The sequence below is a fragment of the Takifugu rubripes genome, chromosome 8, assembly GCF_901000725.2.
Source record: "Takifugu rubripes chromosome 8, fTakRub1.2, whole genome shotgun sequence".
Taxonomy (NCBI): Eukaryota; Metazoa; Chordata; class Actinopteri; order Tetraodontiformes; family Tetraodontidae; genus Takifugu; species Takifugu rubripes.
In genome coordinates this window covers 9,628,271-9,642,182 of record NC_042292.1, presented here as the reverse complement: position 1 = coordinate 9,642,182, position 13,912 = coordinate 9,628,271, and the positions used below count along the sequence as shown (strand labels likewise).

General features: G+C 42.6%; 3 protein-coding genes and 1 long non-coding RNA gene across 5 annotated transcripts in view; 3 read left to right on the top strand and 1 right to left on the bottom strand.

Annotated features, from left to right (window-relative positions):
- The first annotated feature begins 253 nt into the window (after positions 1-253).
- On the top strand, positions 254-3,491 carry LOC105416798 (uncharacterized). The gene is made up of 4 exons (XR_003889238.1): positions 254-325; positions 1,882-2,136; positions 2,229-2,309; positions 2,748-3,491. It is a non-coding gene; the product is annotated as an uncharacterized lncRNA (long non-coding RNA).
- The window catches only part of LOC101069518 (PI-PLC X domain-containing protein 1-like), a 30,728-nt gene continuing 18,133 nt past the window's right edge, over positions 1,318-13,912 (bottom strand). Inside the window, exons 2-8 of the mRNA XM_003966685.3 lie at positions 4,505-4,700; positions 4,243-4,379; positions 3,271-3,396; positions 2,948-3,103; positions 2,778-2,893; positions 2,198-2,268; positions 1,318-2,115 (exon numbers count right to left, since the gene is read on the bottom strand). Of these exons, the coding sequence (XP_003966734.1) occupies positions 1,859-2,115; positions 2,198-2,268; positions 2,778-2,893; positions 2,948-3,103; positions 3,271-3,396; positions 4,243-4,379; positions 4,505-4,607 (966 nt within the window). The 5' untranslated portion in view covers positions 4,608-4,700 and the 3' untranslated portion in view covers positions 1,318-1,858. The remainder of the gene's footprint in view (positions 2,116-2,197; positions 2,269-2,777; positions 2,894-2,947; positions 3,104-3,270; positions 3,397-4,242; positions 4,380-4,504; positions 4,701-13,912) is intronic.
- On the top strand, positions 5,466-10,036 carry LOC101065204 (four and a half LIM domains protein 2-like). Its single transcript, XM_003966665.2, has 7 exons — positions 5,466-5,556; positions 6,157-6,286; positions 6,959-7,126; positions 7,386-7,560; positions 7,971-8,140; positions 8,578-8,764; positions 9,131-10,036. The coding sequence occupies exons 3-7, from the start codon at positions 6,971-6,973 to the stop codon at positions 9,280-9,282; spliced, it is 840 nt and encodes a 279-aa protein (XP_003966714.1). The 5' UTR covers positions 5,466-5,556; positions 6,157-6,286; positions 6,959-6,970; the 3' UTR covers positions 9,283-10,036.
- Positions 10,191-13,878, top strand: c8h7orf57 (chromosome 8 C7orf57 homolog). 2 transcript variants are annotated; one of them, XM_003966684.3, is made up of 8 exons: positions 10,191-10,327; positions 10,788-10,853; positions 11,019-11,192; positions 11,350-11,437; positions 11,630-11,759; positions 12,276-12,340; positions 12,426-12,523; positions 12,878-13,878. In XM_003966684.3, exons 2-8 carry the CDS (start codon positions 10,811-10,813, stop codon positions 12,934-12,936), a joined length of 657 nt encoding a protein of 218 aa, XP_003966733.1. In that variant the 5' UTR covers positions 10,191-10,327; positions 10,788-10,810; the 3' UTR covers positions 12,937-13,878. The 2 variants fall into 2 exon arrangements, with proteins under 2 accessions (XP_003966733.1, XP_029696020.1); XM_029840160.1 differs by having other exon boundaries at positions 10,242-10,293.

Below are 13,912 nucleotides of genomic sequence, written 5' to 3'. Positions count from 1 at the left end.
CTAAGACAACTTGAGTAGAATTATGATTAATTAGAATCTAACAGTGCAATATCTACATTTTCTATTTTAAATTTCTATTAACATAAAGAAAAAGCTTCTTATTTACCCTCATCGCCCCTAAAAACATCTAAAAATTTTCTCTTGTAAAGTGTAAGTGATGACCGAACAGCAATCAAAGTAATCTGTCGGTTCACTAGATTCGACCTCTTGTGCACTGGTTGGTTCTGTTTTAGGCGGAAATGACGTCATGATCAGAACCCAAAGGATTTTATTAGACGACTCTAGTTTCTGCATGTTGGAACACGGAACATGGAATTTCAGTGCGGTGAGTCCAACAATGACTTTAAACGCTGAATCTTTTAAATTCACGGACTTTTGGGAGAAACGCAATCCTGTTATCTCTATTGGACAAACAAATCAACGCTAAAAAAGCATTAATGACATACGTAAGGAAATATATAGTACAATTTTTTTTTTTTAAACTAGACTTGAAACTGAATTGCTTTGGACATACAGTATTTGCTGCAAATGCATTTATGGAATCAACAAACGAGACGAAGAAACTCTCCAATGTTGATCAGTTCTTCTCCATTTGTTCACGTTAATTTTTAAAACACGTCATGAGGAAATCAGGAATTGCGTTTTTTTAAAATGTTGGACTAGAGAGGGAACCTCCTTCCAGCAGGTGGACCCCTGGACAAGGGGACACTGTCTGCGCGTCACTGTCCTCTGCCTGAATACTAGTTTCCAGTTCTATTACCCACCTGCCATAAGTTATGTTCAGTTGAGCTGCTGCTCAGTTTTGTTATTGAACTTTTACATATTTCTATTATTTCTTTACCTTGTGTGCTACTGACTGTCACTTTTACCATTTTATTACTTTGTGTTGGTACAATGTGAAAACTTACCTGGCCCATAAAGCTGATTCTGATATGGAACCGCAACAGGTTTGGGCCAAATTATATATTATCACATAACAATAATACTTTATCTATATTATTATCTACAGTACGGTCATAATATGCTCTCTAAAAATTCAATGTCTTTTCATATTTGGTCATTTCCAAATATTTTTCTTGACATCGCAGATGACGTAGTGAAAACCGCAGCTGCCTGTTTTACACACTTTGGCCGGCAGGGGGCTCACGCGCACACGCCGCCTCCAGAAATGAAGCAATTTGCTGGAAAGCTTCATCTCACCAACACTCTTTTACTTGATCTGTAAAAGGCTGTCTGCGGTGAACAACCACCAAAATGCACCGACATTTAGAGTCGATCCGCCCAGCCACACAAAAAAAGACATTTCTGAGCAAAAACAAGTATTTCCTTCAGTCTTTACTGGCTCTGCTTTAGGTTTGATGAAAGCAAACACTTTGGTTTGATAAAACTTACAAATATCACAGATTTCCTTCCGCCAGAGGTTGCTTTAGCTTCTGGTATGTTCTGTTTTTTTGTTGTTGTTTTTTTTGCTCTGTGTGTCGTCAGCCTTTTTGGCAAATCACCATTTAGTCAGAGAAATCTATTTATGATGGCTGAGCAAACCTTCAGTGAGTTTTTCCTGCCAAATATCAGCTTTAGAGCCAAATAAACAGTTAGCTCATAAAAAGCTTGACTCAGAAATGTATAAAAAAAATGAAAAAAGCTGAGGACGCCTCAATTATCACGCAACGATGGCAGGAATAACAAACTACTGCGAGGAGGCAGTTTCACATCTCGGGTATCACAGCAGAGGGCTGGGTGAGGCATTGAACAGTGGCTCTGCCGCTCCCCTCTGAGATTACACGATCGGCATCGTCGAATCAAAGCCTCAGATGACCCGAAGAAACACGAAACCCCACCGAGGTGGGACAAAATGGACTCATCCCGTCTCCACTCTCACAGGATCAAGCAGTTTGTAGTTCAGCCCAATCACCAGGGAGCAGAACTGGCTTCCGCCCACAAAGTCGCAGCAGAGGACGTTGACTCCACCTGCCTGATCCCCGGGTCTCTGTCTGCTCGCCCAGTGGAGCAGTAGTGAGAGAGCCCGCCTCGTCATGGTCTTCATGCTCTGGAGGGGATGAAGCAGGACGTACGCAGCGTTCTCCGTCAGGTTCAGGCCACAGACGTAAAAAGTGGCTGTGAAACACACAAAAACAGGTCAGGAAGCTGCAGCAGTTGACTGCATCACCTGAATCTCCATTTTAGGTTTTGGTTTTACCTGGTCTTCCGCTGCACTTCATGGCTTCCAGGTAGGAAATCACCTTCTTTGGGTCTGAACTGTCAGCATACCTGGTCACAGCGCCCCCAGGAGGACAAAGATTTACTTTAGGGTACGTCGACCATCATATAGACAGAATCACATTCAGTCAAAGTGTTTACAGCGTCCCAATTTGCCCCTTTTAATTATTTTTATTTTTGAAAACAATGCCTTTTAATGACTTCCTGCACCCTGAAATGACTTTTCTTACCATTACTAATAGCAACACACGACTTTCTGCAGCCCATTTCAATGATGCTGACATGGGTTTGGTGCCACAAACAAATGGGTTGTGAGGAAGCAGGGCTCCTTTAGGAACTGGTAGCAACGACACTTGTTGCTTTTTAACCTCCATTTGATGCAAAGCAGTGATACGTTTTTGTGTTTTTGTAGAATTCCGAAATGTACATTTATCAGTTTTGGGAATCTTTGACCCACTTATAACCTTCATTGAAAATAAACTGCTTGGATTTTAACACAACACTGAACATTTTTGTTCCCATATGTGCAGGTGTGGAGGCTGTGGGAGAGCCTGTGTTACCAGTAAGGGATCCCAGTCCATAGCTGTGGGTACTGCAGCGCCATCCGCTGGTCATCATAGGAAACGACAAGCTGCTGACGTCTGGACCAGCAGGAGCGCAGCGTCAGTAGCTCCGCCTAGAATTAAGGCAATCAAATCCTGAACAATCATCTCTCTGTGCGTCTGTTTACCTGAGCTGAGCAGAGTTTCTGTCCAAACAGCCTGATGATGAATTCCACCAGGCTCATGTGATCTTCATCACTCAGTGACTCAAAGTGGGAGCAGGAGATGATAACGATCTCCTGGGGATGAGCATCCAACCAGATGGAGAGTTCATGAAGGGCCTCCTACACACACACACACACACACACACACACACACACACACACACACACACACACACATACAGAGTAACCAAACAGCCATATATTGTAGTGCTGTCATTCAGTGCGGCAGGACAATGTAATACTTCTTTAAAATACTGTACGTTGTGTGTGTGTGTGTGTGTGTATACCTTGACAGTAATCAGTGTGTAAATGCCATGAGCAAAGAACAATTCGCGGAATCCTCCTGGCTTTTTGGCAATCCGGAGGTCCAAAAAACGAACTCCAAGGTCACACTGGTCGGTGAGCACAGAGGTCTACACACACATATTTTGAATTAGTTTTTCCCTCTGGATTTAATTTACAGGGGAATGAGGGAAACAAGAATGAGATACATACGCAATTGAAGAAACAATTTTAGGATTCTAATTTGTTCGTGGATTCTAATAGAATGATCCCATAAGTTACTTATGCAGAACTGAACAACAGACTCATGAGTTGTGTTAATCTGAGACCGTCTTGGTCTTGGACTCGTCACTGGCAGTTTTTTTTTGTTTTTTTTAAGTCAGTTTCTTTCACTTCTGTTATATTTCAGTGACATCAACATATATTTTAATAAAAGTCAAATGTTCAAACTCCATTTTTAGGTGAAGACTTTAATTTGAAAGAACTCTTCAGGTCAATAGCAGAGCTGATTAAGCCAGGTCGGACTGGATGTTCTGGGGTTTAAACCTTGAGTTCTGCAGATTCATTGAATTCAGTTTTAAAACTTGGAATTTGTGGAATTATCTTCCTAAAACGGGCCTCACTTAATGCACACAATCAGGTCATGGGATGCAGTTGACATACTTTTAAATAAAATATAATTACCATTACACTTCATGTAATAACCCTGGCACACTTTGTCGACATGGATAAATTGAATTTCGTTTTTCCTTGGATGAAATTGATCCCAATTTATGCAAACTGTTTTACTTGGATCCCAAAACTGAATTAGCGCTTGGATTTCTTATTCTTTGAAGACTTTAGTAGAAATGAATTAGCGTGTTACTTTTTTTTTTCCTCCCACGAGTAACTGGAAAACAAGTCTGTGCTTTTTTATGCAATTCAGTGCAGGGAACATGTGTTTGATTCCCAGTCCTGGAGCCCAGGTCATCCCCTACCTGTGTGGTGGCCCAGCGGGACACACAGGGCCGAGTCCAGCAGGGAGCCAGCCTGTCAGTCACCCTGAGCAGGCGGGGCTCCGACCCCAGCACAGGTGAGGACAGGTCGAGACAGAAGGACATGCTGTCGTGGCTCCCTGCGGTGAGAAGGACCCGTTAACTCAGCGCATCAGTCTCGCATCTTTTGATTTCATTTAATGAAAGCAAACATTTTCCGGCTGCGCTGCCGGAAACGGACGACTTCCGCCGGCCTTCGCTTTACCGGGGATGGCTAAGTCCCACAGCGGAACATCGTGCAGCGCCACGGGCAGACGGGACATCCAGTCCGCGTTCGGTCCGAGCTGGAGTCGCTCTTCGTCCTCCATGTTCTTTAAAGTAGCCACAGCGTCCCTGTTGGCATCTTTACCGCACTCCCATTTCCGTGTTTAACGTCTCTTGACAGCACTTCCGGCTGGGACCTTCAGAATAAAGGCACACGAGTGACTTCGAAATAAATTTCAAGAGTTGTAATAATTTGAGTGCGACTACTTTTAATACGAGTAATATGAGAGGGCACGCACAAACTCAAAATATACCGCTTTTCCCCCCCCAGAATATCGGGAGTGATGGATATTATGAGCTGCAGCCAATTCCTACACAGTAATTGCACCAGGCGAACTACAACATCAGAACTGTTGATCACAAATTTGTTGATGTAATAAACAAAATTAGTCACATTAATGCCTTTTAAAAGTTATTGTTAGATTCTGCATCTTAAAAAACTATGTGCTTTAGCATTCCTCTCCAAAGTGCTTAATAAGTTATTGCTGCCCTACCTCCACGTGATGACCAACCCTGCTACCATGAGCAGGGTACACTCCAGATTATTACATTAAGATGCATTAAAACAATCTGTTTTGAAGTGCTGAATGTTGAGAGTGCTTGACCAAGACAGTGTATAGCGATAGCATGTGCATGCGCCTAAAGCACCGTATAAAAAGTCATGCCTCGTCTGAGGACACTAATAACAAACTGAAAAAAGAGAAGAGTCTTCACTGGTAAAGCATCTGACTTTAATATAAATGAACTTCTGATTAATTGTAATTGGATCATAGCTGTTTTTCCCTATGGTGAAATTCCCAGTACTCGTAAAAGTTTTAAAACTAAAAATACCCCCAAGGAATTCAATGTCTTCATGTTCTCTCATGTTCTCTGTTCACATGGCAGCATGCAGAGAATAAGGCGGTGGTTGTTTGGAGGAAGCAGCATGGCTGTACATACAACAGGGTCACCACCAAAACTCCCTCCAGTCCTGCAAGAGGCCAGTTTGAGAAGGTCAAATCTTCAGTATTTTCTGATTTTTACAAAAGAATATTTAGGTGTTTAGTGAGGTTTTATGCTTTCAGATGGCAGAAATGATGACATCCGTCCACCCAACAAGCCGTGTTAGATTTGTTAACTTCTAGACTATTGACATGGTTTAAAAGACGAAACCTTTCATGAAACTCATGAAATCACATCTTTTATTTAATTTGAACACAGATGCATTCTTTTGATGATCAATTATCAATCAGGGTAAATATGCAACAACTGAAACCATGTTCTTTCTCTCTGTGGAATTAGGTTTACAAAGATGTCAGGGCGCTTGGCCTTCTTGCAACGTGTTAAGCAAATGGTGATCATGGTGCAGGGATGTTGATTTATTCTGACATGAAATTGTTCTTTTATGCTGATACTAGACATCCATCAATTAATTTTCCTTAATTTTCTGACCTTTCTGATCTTGGTGCCAAACCAAATGAATATGGCAAAGCCCATTTATGACTACAGCTGTCTCATGACTTTCCTCACTGATAGAATTGATTATTAAGTTGTTGGTATTAGTACGAGACAGCTGTTTCAGAACTTGAGTTTTTGTTTATTTGAACTTTATAGGGCTCTAAACTTAACTGGCCCCGCCCAGTCTGGCCCTGTCCCCACCCCCGTGCACTTTGCTGGGATTTTAAAGGGAGGAGGAGGATGAGCGCTGGGTGGAAGCCTCTGATTCCTGTCGCTACCCTGGGAGGTAAGACTTCTGCTTCTTGGTTTTCACTCAATCATTGTCAGGTAGTTTGGGTATTTCTTTTCTTCTCATCAGCCAAATTTTGACTTATTTCCAATCGGTGGATTCCCAAAATCTTTTCATAAATGTTCTCCTTTTCTTTCAAATCATCAAATCTTTTGAATTAATATTTACTAATGTAGATTTCACCTTTGTGTAGACTGACAACAGCATAACTTATTTCTTGGAGTTCAGCTCATGCAAAATGTATTTTAATTTCCAAAATCGAAGCCATAATGTCTCTCTCCACATTTAAATTTTCCAACATTCTGATCCAACTTGATTCCGCGATCTCTGGTTCATCTTTGTCTTCTTCTGTGCCTCGGACCGTCTTTTGTGAAGGCATCTCATTGGACATGTTGATGCTCGTCCTCCTCCAGCGTCGTCCCGACTGGCCTTTGTGTCATCTAGAATTTTTGATTCTCCTCTGTTTTGCTGGACCGTTAATGTTGCTGAGCTCGTTATCTGTTTAGGATTTATGTCACATGATGCCCATTAGTGGAGGCTGCAAGTGACATTTCACATGTTCCTAATTTGCTTTTCATTTGATTGCAATAATATTTGATCGCATTAATATATTAAGATACAGCACAGCCCTGGAATCCCAGAGAAACCTTGTTCTCCATGTCTTAACAGAAGAGCTCCAAAATGTCTGAGTGCCTCGACTGCGCGGAGTGCAAAGCGTCCCTGTATGGGCAAAAGTACATCCTGAAGGAAGAGAACATGTACTGTATTGGTTGTTATGAGGCCCTTTTCTCCACCACATGTGAGGTCTGCCAGCTGCTCATCAGCTGCACCAGCAAGGTAAACCACGGTGACAGGAATTTCTCTGTACTGGTGCCTTTAACATTCTTGAGATGCAAGATTTGAAAGAACAAAGTTAGTTTTCTACAAACTGAGCTGAATCACTGAGCCTGCTGGATTGCAGTCCGGTGCTTCTGCCCAGCACTTTTATCCATGGTTATGAAACTGATCCAACTACAGTTCTGCCTTGAACACAGACAGGAAGTACATTTTGGGCTTCCTGAGATGCTCACTGAACCAAGTATCTGTGGCTCTGCAGGATCTGTCCTACAACGACCGCCACTGGCACAGCGAATGCTTCTTGTGCCTCAAATGCAGCCGTTCTCTGGTGGACCGGCCGTTTGCCACCAAGGACGACATGTTGATGTGCGTCGAGTGCTACAGCAACGAGTACTCCGCCAAGTGCCACGCTTGCATGAAGACCATCATGCCAGGTAGAGCTGTGACCAAACACCGCAGAAGCCCCTTGAATTTTTTTAGATGAAACTTTGAAAGTGTTGCTAATGGGACTCTTCATCTCTGAAAAGTTCCATCCCTCTTGGGAATTTAACTGGTAATAAGGTCACGTCATGGTCCGTCTTGGAACATGAAATCAGGTGATTTGGGTTTACTGTGACTGCAAACCTGCTGATTCTACCCTCCTTTTATCAACCTCCATTTGCTGTTTGTTAACAGAAATCAGCACACTGTCATTAGCTGTAATTGAATGTGGATGATACCAGTAACTGCAGAATACTGAGAAGAGCAGGAGGAGGATTTAATAAGTACAGTACATATGGAAACTGCAGTTCCTGATTTGGTTATAACAGTCCCAATGACGCGTTTCTCCCTCTGGCGCAACCAGGCTCCAAGAAGATGGAGCACAAGGGCAACAGTTGGCACGAGAACTGCTTCACCTGCAACCGCTGTCAGCAGCCCATCGGCACCAGGAACTTTGTGCTAAAGGACACCAACAACTACTGTCTGCCCTGCTATGAGAAGCAGTTTGCTCAGAAGTGCTTCTACTGCAAGATGGTAAGATGACAAAGTGGATTAGGCCTGGATTGAACTTGTTTTTATTTTTCCTTCTGTACATCTGGCACCGTGTTCTCTCCCCAGAGGCAAATTTTAACATGCAGCAAGACTGAGGCTGACCGGTCATCTGTTTTTTATTTATTTGCTACGGACAATGTTCATTGATTAACAAGTGGCTGTAAATAAGCTAGACTTAGCTACAAATGCTAATTATTACTTCTGCCTCAGATTTCGGGCGGTTCTGGACTCTGGAGGAACTTTTTTGTCACACATCAAAACAAAGGGGCTTTCATCATAAAGTAATGTTATGTAACCTTGTAATACTGCTGCCTATATGTATATACACGCTATACTATAGGTGTAAGTCACAATATGTGGGGAAATCAGGGCTTTGTTTCTAGTTCTGTTCCTAAAGTCTTACATGAAACCTTTTTTAGCCCATCACCACAGGTGGTGTGAATTACCGGGACCAGCCCTGGCACAAGGAATGCTTCACCTGCATCGGCTGCAAGGGGCAGTTGGTTGGCCAGAGGTTCACGTCTAGAAACGACTTCATCTATTGTCTCAACTGCTTCTGTAACCTGTTCGCCAAGAAATGCGCTTCCTGCGCCTGTCCGATCAGCGGTAATATCCACCTGACCATAAAACTCTTCAGAGGAGTTTCAAAGCACAAAGAAATCTTTACTGTTGTTGGTTTGACTCTCAACAAAATGGCTGGCACATGTCCTGGGCAAAATATAATCAAGTTCTGGTGCAGATCCAGATAAAGCGATGTTTTAAAGCAGACCCTTGAAGGTTCGGTCTCTGTGAACTCGTGACTTGTATTTCCCACATGACCGTCTTTCCATGCTAATGTTTAAGCAACTTGTATTAAGCTTCTCAATGTGAACTTAGTGATGTTAATGCGCGCCACCTCACATATTTGTGAGAGGGCAGTTTAGCAGTGACGCCCCCTCATCCTCATTCTTGTCCTCCTGGCTCTGTTCTCAGGTCTCGGGGGCAGCAAGTACATCTCGTTTGAGCACCGTCAGTGGCACAACGACTGCTTCAACTGCAAACGTTGCAGTGTGTCCCTGGTTGGCCGAGGTTTCCTGACATCCAAGGACGATATCCTCTGTCCCGACTGTGGCAAAGAAGTCTGAGAACTGCCACCGATCAAACACCAAACACCGCTAACATTGTATCGTTTAACGGTTTCTTAAACATTAACGTATTGCTCTTGCTGCCCTATGTTCTGATGACAATGGACCAAGGAGGAGCTCATTAAATTTTGGTGATGTTCCAGATTCCAGAGGGACTTTGATTCCAAAGAAGCTTTAAACGTAAACCAACCTATTATGCTATGTAATCTTGTATTACTTCTGCTTACATACAGTATATGTGTATATATATATATATGTTTATATATACTGTATACATATATTTATATACACACATTATACTATGTTAACGTCACAGTATGTGGAGAAATTACCTACTTGCCTGACGTCTGCGCTCTCTGAGTTCAATGAGAATGTGCACAGAATGATGCTGATGTGTTAAAACTATACACAGTACACAAGCCCTATATATATATATATTTTTTTTTTTTCTCCTCATAAACTTTAATGTGATTTATTAACTTTAAGACTTGAGTTTGAAAATCTGGGTGGGGCAGATTCAGTCCTCAAACATCCTCCTTCCAGAAATTCTGTGCTAACAAAGTGCTAATCTGAATGACACCACTTAAGTTGCAGGTGGCTGCTTCATTGTGGCAACGAGATTGAAATTCAGATAATACTGTTTTTATGATGTTTTACTGCTTCAGGCGTCGTTGCTGTAACTGTTTATTCTAATTACATACTGAAAGTGATGGTGAAATGCATGCAGACCACAATAAAGTGTCATGATTTCCGAGGAGAGCTTTTATTAGGATTATTTATTCCATCATTTGTTTAAAGACAGAAAGTTGCTTTGAAAATCTCAGTGTAAAAAGCATTTTAAAATAAGCCCTTATAATTCTTCAGCCTGACAGTTTCGCAGACAGCGACATTTGTAATTTTATTCGTTTTAAGAATTCCGGAAGTGGGTGACAGGTGCCACCGGAAGTAGGTTCGACCCATTCATCCTGTCCAGTTGAACAGGCAGAAGCTAGCGGAATTTAATTGCGAGAAGTAACTTGTTTATTTCAACATACGAAGGGGAAACGTAAGATCTCTGTCCGGTTCTGTGTGCATTTGATTTTAATCATTTAACCAGCGGCGTTGAGTAAAATTAGGTCGACACGAGAACGCCTCTGCGGCAAGTACGGTAGTTAGTGTAGCAGCCGAGCTAGACTATCTCCGCTTTGTTAGCATCATCGATCCGCTAAAATTATAATCGACCACCGGAGTTTCTTGTGGATTAAATAGATATATATCCATAAACGTCGGTGTTACATTACGTTCCATAAATAATCTGAAATGATTATCCTGGATTTGAAATAAATCTGCTTGTTTTATAACCGCTAGCCGTTTTTGGCTAATACACCCACGTCTCGCTCGTGCGGCCATAGATATATTTCTTAAATGTTTCTTTTAGCACGGTTGCTATGCGATGACATCTTTCAGAATATCGTGTACTGGGTTATAAAAGCTAATCGGGTGTTTTTTTTCCCTCTGGTTGTCAGATTGTGTTGTGCCGTCAGCAACAATGAGCACTGCTGTACCCAACCATCGACGGACAAAACCTGGTGGTAGGTCACGGTTTTAAACCTAAAAAGAAACTAAATTGTGTGATTAAAAAAAAAAACTTCCTTAAGACATGAGCAAGACAGCGTTTATATGTACCGACCAAAGCAGCCTTGACAAGCATCATTTGTGGGGAATCATGCCGTGACATCTCGTCATTGTCATTGCAGGCATAAAGCCCGGGGCTGTGCCAGCTGGTGTTACTGGTCCAACATCTCAGATCCCTGGTCTGTCACAGAGCGCTGATGACAAGTCTCCGGTGGAAAGAACCACCGGTCGGCGAGTTGGTATTTTTGAAACAGACTCCGACTATGTCAAGCTTGCCAAGAGTGGTGGGCACAAAGGTAACGTGATGGATGGCATTTTGTAGCACTCAGACAAGCACAAAGTTTAATCTGTCAAACGTTATTGGAATGAAGGGATTGTTGTAGTTCAGCAGTTTCATGCTTTGTGTTGATAATTGTGTTGTTAATGTTCCGGAACACCGTTTCCTTCGTTCAGGGTTGTTAAGTCACGACGATGTCGATGAGAAACCCACCAAGCAATACGCTCCGAATTCGACCTTTTTTGGTGACGATGACTCAAGGAGGTAAGCCAGCTCAAAGGAGGGGATGGCGTTTGGCTACATGTGCGTGTTCTGAAATGTTTCTAATGCTCTGGGTTGGAAAGTCATTCAATGGTTAAAAACATAGAAATAACGATGGACTCCCTGAGCGTCGGGCCGCTGAACATCCAGGTCCTGATGATCAGTCCTTTCATCTCGGTGGTTTTGTGATTTCAGCGGAAGCAAAGCAACATCGCCTGACAGCCATGTAAAGGCTAACATGAAGCCTCTGACTGCGCCGTTTGGCACTGATGATAGTGCGTCCTGGGAAAAAGACAGAGATAAATTTTCCCCTGATAAACAGAAGGTGACTGGACCCAAGAGCTCAGTGTTTCTGTTCATCCCTTTAATTCCACCTTTTTGCCATCACCTGTCCTTTATTGTTACCTCCGTTTACTTCATCCCTTATTTTATTTTTTTTTTGTGCCATTAAAGCATCGGTATTGTTAAAACTGAAGTATATTCAAAGCTGTAAATCTTTAAAGGAATTTCTGCTCAAAAAGCAAATCTTAAAAGGATTTTTTAAGGAAATATAATCCAAGTCTGAACTGAATTGGTGAGGCTTGTTCGCAAGTCTGAGGACGACACCCCCCCCCCCCCACCAACGGTCTGTGTATCTGGTTCATAATAAACCAATTAAAGAATGACCCAACAAAACCATTTTAATTTAACCTCTTTTTTTCCAGCCATTCTTTTCATTTTCATCATGATTTACATCGCATGTTTAGTTTTACCTCATGATATTACTGATCGGATCATTTGAATTGTACTCTGACGGGGGCTGTTGATGGACAACAAAAACGAGATGTTCTCCCTCCCACAGGCTTCTCCTGATGGCATCTCTGATGAGATGGAAGGTCTGACCGTGACCAGCAAATACAAGAGAGTGTGGGTGAACTACTTCCTGTCCGCATGAGCTCTCTGATGTGACTGCTGGATCAAAGCTGACAAGGATGTCATCATTTGTCTTCAGGTGCTTTGACAAGAAGGCTGTACCAGTCAGCATGACCAAGCTGCTGAGTCACGGCTACGTGGAGGAGAAGAAGACACCCAACGATGACGATACGTCCAGTACGTTTTTGTGTTCATACCAACCTCGTGAAGGATATTTAAAATGACGTATATATTTAAAGGGACCTTTTCACTCCCAAGGAAAATTTAAATGGTACAATAAAAGATTTGTGGATGATTAGAGGGAGAACAGGTTCTGCATAGATGAGCTGAGCATTAGTTTAAAAAAAGGGAGGGGGGAAATGAGATTGTTGGTGACTGATCGTATTTACTGTTCTTTTGATATTATTATAAAATGGTGAATTTCTTGGCTGGCGGCTTGATGGAGCCTTGCTGAGCCACGTCGGACATTTGTAGTTTGGTGGGACATTTTTGTCTCTGACTGTGTTGGTTGACACTCGTGTGTTTTTCCAGGTGTGACATCGGAACAAACGAGCACCGTCGCCACGGAGGACGTGGACGAGCTGGAGTAACTCGTTCGTGGCTCCACAAACACGCCTCTCTTCTTTCTCAGAACCACTCATCTATTGACGGTTTTGTACTCCTGTTTATGCCAAACTTGTATTTATTTCTCTCTGGACGTGTTTGTCCTCGCTGTGTCTTTGATTTCTGTGTTTGTCCATTTGAAAGACGTCTGAGTTGTTGGTTACCGTCACTGACGTGTTGACGAAGGAGCCAGTAAAGTTTTAAACGTGTTTGTGCTCATGCAAAGTGCTTCTGCTGAGGTGATGTGTTCTGCTGCCTGTGGCGACGTTCACGCTTGTTTCCATCAGTTTTAAACCACAAACGTTGGATTTTGACACCAACTGAACTAAACCGTCCACGTAAACCTAAATATCGTTAGTTTTTAGAGTATTTCCAGCTTTTCTGTGACCACAGTTTGCTGCCAGCAAATATTAAAACAGGAGAATAAAGAGTCACATTAGTCCCCAAAGCTTTTCCTCAAGAAGAGAGTGTTGTATCAGTGCACTATGCCTCCCCAGACAGACGTTGCCATGGCAACAGTTTGACTGTGTGGTCACAGGAAAGATTCACTGTTGAGATTTTTAAATTCCTGAGTCCCAGCGACTTGTGCACGACTCCGAACCGTCGCTGGTTTTACTCATTTAGCCGATAAGGGACATTTGGACCTGAGACCTGCCGGGACGTTGGTCAACTGGAGCTCTTACAGCTGGTTTAAGCTGTGAGTTTGTCCTAACAGACAGCTCCCATCTGAAAAGACTCCCCGTGTTCGCTCCTCACACCACGTGCACTCAGAAGAAACGAAGATGTCTTTTTTTTTTTTTAAATTCCAGTGCAGGTTTCCAGGTGGTTCCTTTGTTTTGTCCACACAAGGACGCTGAAGACGGCAGCTGTTTGAGAGAAGACCTCTGTAAACATCCAACTTAATTTCAATAAACAAGCATGTGCATGGACATGTGTGCTGGTGTGGTCTTTCAGTTTACACGA